This window comes from Passer montanus, unplaced genomic scaffold (assembly GCF_014805655.1).
Source record: "Passer montanus isolate IOZ18808 unplaced genomic scaffold, ASM1480565v1 scaffold24, whole genome shotgun sequence".
Lineage (NCBI taxonomy): Eukaryota > Metazoa > Chordata > Aves > Passeriformes > Passeridae > Passer > Passer montanus.
This window is the reverse complement of record NW_024367037.1, coordinates 804,897-816,963: the sequence shown is the minus strand read 5'-3', so window position 1 is coordinate 816,963 and position 12,067 is coordinate 804,897. Positions and strand designations below refer to the sequence as shown.

General features: G+C 37.3%; 1 protein-coding gene across 6 annotated transcripts in view; it reads left to right on the top strand.

Annotated features, from left to right (window-relative positions):
- MOCOS (molybdenum cofactor sulfurase) overlaps window positions 1–12,067 on the top strand; it is a 210,230-nt gene that overhangs the window by 185,857 nt on the left and 12,306 nt on the right. For 5 of the 6 annotated variants that reach the window (XM_039711098.1, XM_039711099.1, XM_039711097.1 and 2 more), the window contains 5 exons: window positions 1,651–1,732; window positions 5,850–5,974; window positions 6,578–6,683; window positions 7,980–8,078; window positions 10,640–10,766. In XM_039711098.1, the coding sequence (XP_039567032.1) occupies window positions 1,651–1,732; window positions 5,850–5,974; window positions 6,578–6,683; window positions 7,980–8,078; window positions 10,640–10,766 (539 nt within the window). The remainder of the gene's footprint in view (window positions 1–1,650; window positions 1,733–5,849; window positions 5,975–6,577; window positions 6,684–7,979; window positions 8,079–10,639; window positions 10,767–12,067) is intronic. The other variant, XM_039711100.1, reaches the window with a different exon arrangement.

Genomic DNA, 12,067 nt, shown 5'->3' with positions numbered 1-12,067 from the left:
AATGGTTTATATTTCAGTCTATTGAAATAACAGATCTCTAATTTTCCTCATTGACTGAAAATAGGAGCTATAACGATAAGAATTTTTTATATTAATACTGTGAGCACATCTGTGAATTTTATTATCAAGCAAATTACCATGGAGAATGACAGCTTTTGCACTTTAGTAACTGGCAACATTCTACTTTATTTTTTTTGCCTTAAAGACAGAATAAAATTGTAATTAACAATGTTTAACTGACCTAAACATCACTGTAAAATGTGTACTGTTCAATAAAAATGTGGTACACTTGCTGGTGTATAAAAGCCTTTTTAAAGCCCTGAAATTCTATTTTAAGAAATTTTGTGAGTATGCTTTTCTTAGAAAGTATTTGAAAGATGTAACAGTTAAGAGTGCATGCAGGGTGAAATATTTCAAACTCATCTTTTCCAGAGGGAGTGATTCTAATGTTTAATTGTTTCAAAGCCCAAGTTCTAGTTGATAAGATAATAACATTGGCTTTTTTTTTCCAGGTTGTTACAGGGTAGTTCAAAGAATTTTTACATGTATTATTTTCTTAAGTGAACCCAACTTTTCCCCCTCTGTCTTGACTTATGACATATACTAACATAATTAACCAAAGAAGAAGTAGACCACTTTCTATTTTGTAAGACATGCATGAAACAGAGTTGATAGTGGCCTTACAATGAATCTGAACTACATTTTATTACACTTCAGAAGAAAATAAGCCAACTTGATTTCACCATATCACAGAGCTGGTAGAGCATGATTCTTATTTGTTTTACAATATTGTATAATATCAAAATATGTAGTTATAATTCTGGGAAATGGGGGGTGTCAAGGTTTTGGTTAATATATGTTGCACTGTAATGGAAAATCTAGATTCATTGCAGTCACACAGTAAAACAATTTGTTCTTCATTTAAGATTATTGTTTTCAATTAACAGAAAGAAAATTAGTACAGCTTTTCATTTCTAGCAAACTACAGTACTCTTTCTGTCTCTTTGGCTCATTCTGTTCAAGATGAGAAAAACGTGGGAGAAGTTAAGATAGACCATTACCAGGGAATCCTCAGGTGGTTTAAACTTGGAGATGAATAGATGGGAATAACTGTCTCTTTTGCAGTTTTCCATACATTTTGTCTTGTCGTTAAATTATTGTAATTTTGTCTCACAGTATATTTCTTTTTTTGAACAGACTGTGCCTCTTTTATACTTCCCCCCTTCTCCATCTCTCATCTTTCAGATCGCTCAACCCCTCTACTACAACATTACAGTGTTTAACATCATCTCCTGACTTGTCAGAAGAACCATCCTTTCAACAGAAATCGTGACTGAGGCCATAATTCTGTGCCAGTTTTGTTGCCTGAGACAAACAGAGAAGGAAATTACTCAAAGCTTTGAAATTGTGTATTTTTAAAATATGCTTTGAGTACCAAGGTCATCTGCAGCCTTTGTGCTTTGTTTTATCATTTGGAGCCACCTGCCGGCAGAGGATATAATTCTAGCAAAAAGAAAAAAGATTTTTTTATTTGCTGTTTGTGAGGCTGCTGTGACTGTGAAAAGGAGCAAAAATGGGAACTTTTTTCATTATCCTATTATTCTTCATAATTTTTTTTATTTAAATATGACTTTCTGTCTTCCCATCTAGGCATGGACCCAATATCTGTGCCATTAGAAGACAATACTGGAAAAGAGGCTGTGATCTGTGAGAGTAAAGTCTGTTCACACAGGTAGGTAAGAGCAGAGAGGTACTGAAGCTGAAAATCACTATAGTGGCACTCAGGATGTGAACAGATGTATACACAGACAGAAGTTCTTGAAAAAATGGTGGAGAGCAATGAATGATTAGTGGACCAGGAGAGTGGTCCTATTTAAATAAGTAAGTTGGCATGCCTTGTCTGATAGAAAACAGTAAAAAATTTTAAAACATAAAACAAGGACTGGAAGGAAACTACAGTAAACTGAATTTGCCCTCTCTTGAATGAGTGAGATCTTTTTATGTACTTGCTCCAAGCATGAGAAAAGGAGAAGGTGTCCCCAGTTACCTCCAAATGTCAGCTGGGGTCTCAGCAGGGCTTGAATTCTGTTCCCACATTTAATAGTGATGATGTTAGCAGCTTTGCCCATTTCATACTGCATAGATTTAAAATTGCTAGAAGCTTTTAAAGTTTTAAACAGCTTTCCATATTTACAACCTTTTTTAATTTTGTTTTGACCACCCATGTTGATCAGTGTCCCCTGAACAATCTTGACTACAGGTATGTAAGTTAAATAACATTAATTCTAATCAAGAGACATGTCACTTCAGTGAATATAACATTAGGAATAAAATTATATCCAATCCATAAACTTAAGTGTTTATTCATCATATTTTCTAAGAACTTCCTGCAGTCTCATTAAGTTTCTGAGTGGCAGTGTATCAAGTACCTTGCTAAAGTACATTTGCATTATCTACTATGTTTCTTTTCAATGAGTCTCTTGGTAAGTCCAACTAAAAGAGCCACTTAAAGATTTATGTCTCCCTTTCACTAGGTATACTAATTCTTTGTAACCCTCTAGATTTGCTTCTCTGAGTAACATATAAACAAACCACCAGAAGACGTGGCAATTTCCCCACGGAGCCATGCAGAAAACTATCTTCTCCTTCTTTTCTACTACCTATTCAGATGATAAAGAGGATCTTTTCCTCAGAAGTGTATTTTCCTCAGGTAGTGGAATCCACCCAAGAGTCATTTGTTTTAACCATCTGTCCCACTTCCCTTAGTGTTGACTCATCCCTAGCCTCCCCATGGTAAGCCCATCTAGTACAGGCTATAAAACAGCCTGAGTTATCTTTCTCTCAGTGTGCATAAAATTTGTTGCCATACTGTTTATTGTAGCTTCTCTTTCATGTAACTGACTGTGTCATTTTTATTGTATCAAATTTGAAATTTTCATGGGAAACTTCTTAGTATTCTGTGGAGGAAGGAAAGAACAGAATTAACAAGAAAGGGGTTGTGAAAGCAAATTGCAAGGAGTGGACTGTGACTAGCAAATAAACAAGACAGGAAGTAAGGCAGGATGAGTGAACATTGATGAGGCTCTCAAACTGCTTGGAGACCCAATACCACTGATGCCAGTTTCTAGTGTTTCAGCAGAGAAGCCTCCAGGGCTGAAAATAATGAGAAAACCAGTGCTTTGCAAGAGGACAGGAGGTGATTTGTGGTCAGGGGTCTTTTCTGCAACATGTCTCAGGTGAGCAGTGGAGCCAATGTCTTTGTTAAAAGGCTTCTGTTTGAAAGAAACGCCTAGTGAATGTATTTTCTATGTATTAATTCTGTGCTCTGATGCTGTTATTTCATCCAGTTCTGTTGGCTTACTCTGAATTTAGACTGAGATAACTGAGAAAAGTACATGATGTAGGATCTGCAAGCAGTCATGTGAGGAAGTTTAATTTTGCAGCAGCCACAGAAGTTTAATGAGCCCAAATTTCCCTTCTGAAGCAATTCATCAGTGTTAGCCTTCATCCCAGCAGGGGCTGTCCATCAGCATGTGCTGCTCACATCAGAGGGATCTGGCTTTCTGGTACAATGTCCACCAGTGACATAAATGATGAAAGTAGAAGCTAATGTTGATAGGATTGATATTCTAGAAGATCCTTAATGCTCAAGGTTGGTGCTCTACTGAAATAAGCAGGGACACAACCTCCTCTTTGACAGGTTGCAATATCAAAGAGATCAAGGCAAGTGTAGCAGTGGTAGAAGACAAAGGTGTAGTTAAGAACAAGGTGAACTGAGCCTGTTGTATTATATCCCGTGGGATCAATATTCAGACTTCATCTGTCCTTGTTTCTTGTTCTGTAAATTACCCTGCTGGAGGGACCAATTGTAACGCACTGAAGCTAAATGACATAATAGAAAGATGAGTGGGAAACTCAAGGCAAACAGCAAGTGAAATCAGAGAGAAATAGGCTCTCCTTTATAAATTGCCTGACATGTGCCAAATGAAATGTAATGCTGACAGATGTAAAGTCATACTCCACAAAAATAAACACAAGCAGAAAACAAGTAGAATTGAGCTACAACAGAATGACTTTGACTAAGACCTTGAAGAGATGATGGTACTTGCTCAGAAAATGGTCTGACAATAAGGGAAAGCAATTTGAAAACAGGCATTTTGGAATACAAAAACTACACAGTGGCATTTGATGAAATACCGAGAATGGTGTGAGTCTCTAACTCAGCCACTGTGACTCAAAACAATAAGTGTATAAAAAGAGGGCAATTTTTTTTCCTGATTCATACAGTATTAATTTCCAACAGGCTGCTGGAGGCAATTGGCTCAGGAGAGATTTTAAACACCCCTAGAACCTCTGTGAAGGTGGAAAAAAGTACTGGAGGAATTTGTTTCACCTGCACTGTTTATCATGGAAGATTCATGTGTTCTCATTAACAGCCTTCTCCCTAACACAGTTCAGACTGTGAAATCTCATGGACACTCACCTTTTGGCCTCTTTCTTGACACGGTGCCTCCATCTCATACTCATACCAGCACACCATTCCAGTTCTAGGGCATCACTGGCTAGATGCAGCTGTGGTTAACATCTATCCACTCTGAGTGGGGAGACGGATGTAGAGCTGCACCATAATTCAAAATTCAGAACAAGCACTGAAGAGATACCAGATGTATGCAGGATTATAAAATCTTGGTTTCACTTCTGCTGGCTTTGTACCTGTGAAATTCAGTTTAACCCAACAGAGCAGTTTGTAAAGCCAAGCCAATTTCCTCTCAATCCTGGGGTTTAACCCCTTTTGCTGTGAGTATCTGTTTTCTTCTTTCACAAAGCAGATGGTTTCCATGCAGATGAACTTCTTTGGCTGGGTAGGACATCAAGGTGAGCATAGGAACACAACTACTTCACTTTCCTTGCTACAGGAATCCTTCCTAGGTCAGCATAAGAAGTCACATTCCTCTTACATTTGAAGTTAGGTATCAGTCAAATCTCTTTATGTGGTCAGTAGAGAGTTGAACATTCCCACAGTGAGAGTCATCCTATCCTGAGGTCTAATATAGATGGGAACTACTTATGTCTTTCCATTATCTGTGTGTGAAACCCATACAACTGATTTAAAATAGATGTCTGGAATTTGGAAGATGGACATTGAGTTTACTCAGGGCTGAGGAATCTGATGTCAGACAGCATCAGTTTTCAGTGGACTTCTTGGATTGAGAGAGATGAATTCAAAGTCCTTCTAGGAAAGATTACATCCATATAAAGAAGGCAATTCTATTGCCGGCTTGCATAACTCACTAGACATTTTACAAGTAATGGAAATCATCTTTAGAGAGATACTTGGCCTCTGTTAGTGGAGCCATGTTTTAATGTGAAATGCCTGTACTAACATGATTTAAATTAGAGAACTAACATCACTGTACTGGATGGGATCATTAAAAGTTACACATGGCAGAGCAATCTTAAATTGAAGTCAGATCATTCCTCTCTGTTTTTAGTAAAAAGTACAGACCAGAGTGTGACTATTTCACAATACTGTATTGCAATACTCCTATATGGGCAACCACTTATTTTACTTCAGAGCCAGCGTCTTCAGTGTTATGATTAATCCTTTATTCATATAGTAATTTTCTGTAGTAAACTAAATTAGATCTTGTGAAAGTCAGCTTCAAGAGGAAAGGAGTAAACTTGAGGAGTTAGAGTCATGCAGAGCTTCATATCAGACATTCATCATACAGTATGGATTCTGTGCTTCCTATTGAAGGAAACAGAATAAACATTTTCACAATTTGAGTTCTGTTTTTCAAATTAATGTTTGGGCAATAAAATTTAAACTTCCTCTCTTCTTGTAATAGGGTAAAAACGTATGACTGTGGAGAAAAAATTGCTGGCTGGCTCTCTATGTTTCTTGGTTGTCCATGTCGCTTGATAAGACAAAGTTCAGGTGTGAAAAGCAAGTCACATCAGAAAAATACAAAAGGTATGTTGTCATTCTTAAAACTATTTGTGATTCCTCATGCAAAAATCAGTCTCATGGACTTCATGAGTATATAGGTACCCTGATAAAGGCTGAAAGAGTTATCCAGTATAGATCTAGTCATTACGTTTATACCAAAATTGACTTGTTGATGCCCTTCTACTTGTTAAATTTGGTTAAAATGTACAGATGCACCAGTATGGGAGGGAAGTTATCATCATGACTATGATTTTGTCTGGAAACTAAAAGAGACCATTTAGAAAAATTATTGTTAAGAATCAAAATTTCATTACAAAAAATGAAATTTCATTACAAAATAATTGAAAGAATATTAAAAATGAATAGATATTGCTCTTGTAAAATATTTTATAAATTTGGTAAAATCTCACCACTGTCTCAGTTTCTAACTGCATTGCACCATGATCATTTGCAGGTTTGAGGGCATCCTTGGAATATTTCCTTAGTGCCTGGAACCAAATGAATAGACTAGTAATGAGAGAGAGTCAAAGCATGAGAATGAGTAAGAGGTCAAAGCAAAGATGAGGTGAAATTACTGATTTTTATGATAATTTTAGAATGTTGCATTGTTTTGGGGTTTTTTTTTAGGTCTGTCATCTGCTACAAACATCTCACTCTCTCTTGTGAATGAAGCACAATACCTCCTGATAAATGTAGCAAGCATTCTGCAGCTGAAAGAACACATTTCTGCAAGGTAAGATGCTTCTGTCTCCAAATGACTCTTAGTGATCTTGGATTCCAGAATCTTGCCATACGATGCCAATATAGGTGTTTTATGTGGAAATTTAGAGATAGTTACTTTTCAACATTCAAAAAATATATAGCAACTAAACTGCTATAAATACTAATTATTTTATGATTTCTGAAAATTTGGATTAAATGCATAAGCATCATCTGTATACCAGTCATCTTTAGGAAAATTTAAATGAAATTTTTGTCAAATGATTTGGTGGAAAGATATTGAGAACCAGCCAACTTCTATTTGTCAGAAGAACAAGGATAAAGAGGTTTTCTCAACATAAATTGTCTGGCAGGTAAAAATATAAAGTCTGGCTGAACTATTTCTCTCCCATGGGATTTATTAAAATTTAGAGTGTATATGTACAACAGAAATACTTTGAAAGTATTTTCCGGACTGGAATAATTTTATTTCTTAATTTAATTTGGCTTTACTATACAAAAGTGGGAGATAGAAGCAGCAAATGAAACACTGAGTCAGTCCATAGTTCAAAGATAACAAACCCATTACCAAACAAATTTTTGTATACTGACTACAGGAAATTTTTGTTTCTTGAATATAAATAGGAAAGGTTCAAATTCCACAAAAAATCTTCCCTCGAGTCCTCCATTATGTCTGTGCATCCCACACCCCCAGCATTTGTATCTGAGCCCTCTTTTCCTGTCTCTTAAAAGTTCTCTCTTTCTTCTTCCTGAAGTCATCTTCTCTTCTCTTAGTCACCCACCAAACACATCCCCTGCATTGAAAATTCATTCTTTGAGTAGAAGAGGATATATGTATCTATATATCTGCAGGAGGATATGTATATAGCTTCAGGATTTAAATCCACTAACTTAATGAAGCATCACCAAGACCACTGGAGCTTGCATTGTCTGAGGATTTTTCTTCTTCAGGAGAAGACAGTTGGGCAATTTTAGACTATCATGGCAAATATGTGTAGAAAAGGTTTGAAGCAGTCCATCTCTCAGTGTTTTGACTACCCTTTCTCAGTGACAATTAATGTCTTCTTTTCAGGCTTGACTGGCTGGGTTACATCTCCTTGGGAGGGCACTTCTTGCAGGCATCCCTTACTCAGGATGGGCTTTTTCCATGATAAGACACAGGGTGGAACTTTCCAGATATGGGATTTGAGTGCAAAGATGGAGAGTAAGAAGCAGCAAGTGAGGACAGTGAGGACAAAGGAGAACAATGAACTTCAGTAAAACATTCAACATCAGATGATACACTGATTTTATGCCTAATATCTTCCAGCACAACCAGGCTTGTAATCTGCTTTTCCTCAGAGGAAGCTCCAGATGTGGCCAGAACTGTAATGGTGACTGAGAAGCATCTGGCTTCCCACTCTGCAGTGTGAGTTGGAAGTGTCCTCCCTTCCATGTGTTTTGCCATGCAGTGCCTTCTCTGGGTGCTGGAGAAATAAATTCAGATATACAGCATCCTCATTCTGCACTGTTACTAAATCATGGAGTATGAACTTTCCAAATATTGAACTATCCAATGTACTTTTAAGAACTGCACTTGTGGGTCTTTATTAAATATTTGAGGGTTTTTAGAAAGTGTTATTTAGCTTCTTGGCATTTGAGTTTGGTTTTGCTTAAATGAAACCTGCTAAATTTTAAAAAGCAATTTCAATTCTCAGTTGAGTTTTTATAATTTCACTTTGTATGTTCCATAAGTAAAAACTAGTCTTCCAGTTTGCACTTGGCTCTTGAGAGGTGATCTAAAGCAGAAACAGCAATTCAATTAAAAATTAGAATCTAGTATACTGTTGGAGGGCTACAATGTACCTGCAGACATTTGTCTTTTGGTGTTTCCATTACAGGTCACCTCCATCCAAATCCCTGGCCTGGCCTAATGCTCAAATATTCTTGTTAGAACTATAACCCTGAGGATATAAATATTAATTTTCCAGTTTGCCTATTAAATATTGGGAATGCATTCTTCATTGCAGAGACCACGGCTGTGAAAATTCAAAGCACCTGGGCTGACTTTGGCACGTTACACTGATTTTCAAAACAGGTCCATGTTGGGATTTGCAGGATGAAGGTACCTGCAACTCCATCGAACCAATGCATGTTTTGTGGGAGGAGGAATAATGGAAATTTACTCAGATACATGTTGCCAAGTAATTATAAGCACTTCTGAGGACTGGGGGGGTGCAAGAGTGGTGAGGTATTCTGGATGTGAGCCTGAGAAAGTTGAAGGTAGAGAGATCAGGGGCATTGCAGTTCTCGAGTTCAGCAGCAAGGGGTAGATTAGGAGAAACTTGAAGTTTTTTTCAGCAGCTGTCTCAGGACACTGCAGGCCAGCTCTGAGGTTACTGGGCTTTTGATGCTCCCAATGCAGGCTGGGGTGGCAGGCACTTAGATTTTGCAAAACACAGTCAAAACTAGAGGCTCCACAGCAGCCAAACTCCCAGAGCCCACAGCAAAGTTGGGAAGCACAGCAGCATAATTGGATGTGTTCACAAGTAACTGCTATTTTCCTTCTTGTTTGTATGAGCACTGGAATAATCTGCACTTCCTTTTGGCTCCCACCTCCTGCACTCATTACAAGTTGTGTCTCAGCCATGGGATTAACTGTGGGATTTTAAGGGAAAATCTGTAGCCTTGCAGCTTCCCATCCCACCTTCTACCCTCAGGCTGCTGGAGACCTTGTGAACACTGGGTTTTGATGGAGCTGGGCTTCTGTGGTCTGACTGAAAGTCTGCACAGGCAGTTTATCCTCATGCAGTTTTGTCTGCTAGAGCAGATCATCCAGACTGTTTAAAATAGAACCAAGCTCTTTTTTTTTACCTAGCAGGCCACCTCTGCCAAGACTGCTTGATGTGAAACTTTCCCTGTATTTTGATTTTGCATGTTTTTTCTCTAACTAAAATACATTTTAAACTGTATGTCCTTATTTTCTTTTTTTTTTTTTTCTCTTTTGGGACAGAAATGCCACTCTTCACTGCTTACCCACATTTCTGCCTCTGCTGTACAATGTCATATCCCTAAGTTGTCAGAGTACGGTTTATGGAGTATCAAAAATGGTTCATGTCCTTAACAGCTAATGCAAAAAGAAATGTTCTTCTCTACTAACTGTGGCACTGAGGGAACGCTCTGGCAACTTTTACAGTGTCTTTTTTTTTCTTTTTTCTGGTCTTGTTCAAGTTCTCCTTTAAAAGAAAAGTGAAGAATGGCAATTCAAAGATGCAGCAAGATTTCTGATATTTGTATGCAGTCTGATGCTCTTTCTGTCTCATATACATTCTCCACACTGACACAAATCTACACTTTGGCAGCTCAAATGCTTGTAAAGAGGAGGAGATATCACCACACAGAGATTAATTTTTTTTAAAACACCTATCGTTTAGTGCAATCTGCTGCCTCCCAAAGGCAAATAATAATAATATGAGGGATATATTCTCTCATAAAATTATTTTACTGGCCTTTTTCACCTTCAGCAACTGCTGGTTTTGTCCCTTCTGACATTGCAGCATGTGCAGAATAAAATTTTATTTGCCTTTGGTTCTAGAAGCTTCTATTTTTACAATATTTAACAAGTCTAATGATTGCTAACTGAAAAGATCTTTTTACTTGTTACCATTAGTCTTACATATGATAACAAATTGGGAATTTTCTCATATGCATGGTTCACAATCACCTGTCTACATGTTTCCATACCTACAGTTCCATGTTACACCTCTGAAGAAGCCACCTAGAGGGTTACCTGTTATGGCTGAGAGGTTACAAACTCTAGTTGAGTACCTTGAGCCATTTCCATAGCCTTTGTAATAAAACTTGGTCCAGGTTATTTTGGAGAAGCGTTTGCTAATCACATGAGCCACCAGAGTCTTACAGCACAAACATCTAGTGCAAAATTAATTAATAATTTATTTTTTCTTTTGCTCTGTCAACTCTGTGAGACAGATTGAAGGAGCCATTGGAAATAGAGGAATTGATCCGACGTTTCCGTGCCAACATTGTCATCAGTGCACCAGAGTCCTTTGAAGAAGAGGAGTGGGCTGAGATTTCAATAGGTGCTCTGCAATTCCAGGTGTGACCTTTTCTCTCTTGTCCGTGCCCCAGTGTATCACAAAGCATTTTGATTCCTGGAGACAAAACAATTTTTACAAGGCTTTGACTAGAATATGGGCAGCACACTTTGTGCAAATGAAATTTATGAAGTGTGGAAATAAAAAAAATAAGTGATGTGTCCCATGACAAACGTACTTCAATAAATTTAAGAGGTTATGCCATATTTCTCCACACTTCTATTGAATTGCATAATTCATAGTGTTTCTAATCTTTATCTATCTGAGCTGAATAATAATCAGGTTTTTTGAGGCAAAATTTACAGCACATATTTAGCCAGCACATCAGCAGAGAATACTTGTTGCTGTTTAGCACAGTAGTCCAAATATAACCTCATGTTACTGCAAATCAAGAAACTGATGGCCAAAAGACTGGACATGAATGCAAGTGAACACTCATGGTCTATTGCCCACTGTTGTATACATCTGATCCTAGTCTTCACTCAAGACATGTTTCTAATTCTTGCCTGGTAGGGTTTTTTGGTATGTTGTGCTTCATGTCACAGCTAACAACATAATGTCTTATATACTGTAAGGAAAATGCTGAGGATTCAGACCTTGTTTGTAAATACATTCTTTCAAGAAAAACTCTTAACAAAGAATCTGTAAAAGTTACATAATACGTAAGGGATATGAACTATGAATTTGAAGATGATTTGCCTAAGATGTGAAAGTGGCTTAGTCACTGTTTTCTTAGAGATTATTATTTAAGTGTGAATGACAGGAGTACCAAGGTCAAATCTAGAAGATGTGATTGATTAGTCAGCATGCTGCGAGAAACTTTTTCAGCAAGGGTGGAAAATATTGCTTGTCTGGTCTCTTCTTATGTGCACTTTGATCAGTAAGTTGCAATATAAGTTAGAGAAAATTGAGGAAAAATTCCTATAAGTAAGAAATGGGGAACAAAAAGGACAAAATCCATAGTGTCTGGCTTGTTGGAGGCTGGAGTTACACTGGGAGTTCAGCTGAGGATCCTGCTGATAAGTTACTGTAAAACTACAAAATAAAAGGCATTCCTATTTCTGGCATTGATATACTTTAGGAATATAAGCTAAAAATAGAAAGGCTTATGTAACTTGCTTTGTCTTTTCTCATCTCTGCTAGGTCCTTTTTCAGATACTGATGTAATAACACTAGAAATTATGCTAATGCTTCTTTATGCCACAAAAATGGTAGAAGCTGTTGGACCAAGTAAAGCATGGAAAAAATATTTCCTTCTCTGTCTTGTTGTTCTTTTAATTAAAAAAATAGAGCTGTAGAAAAT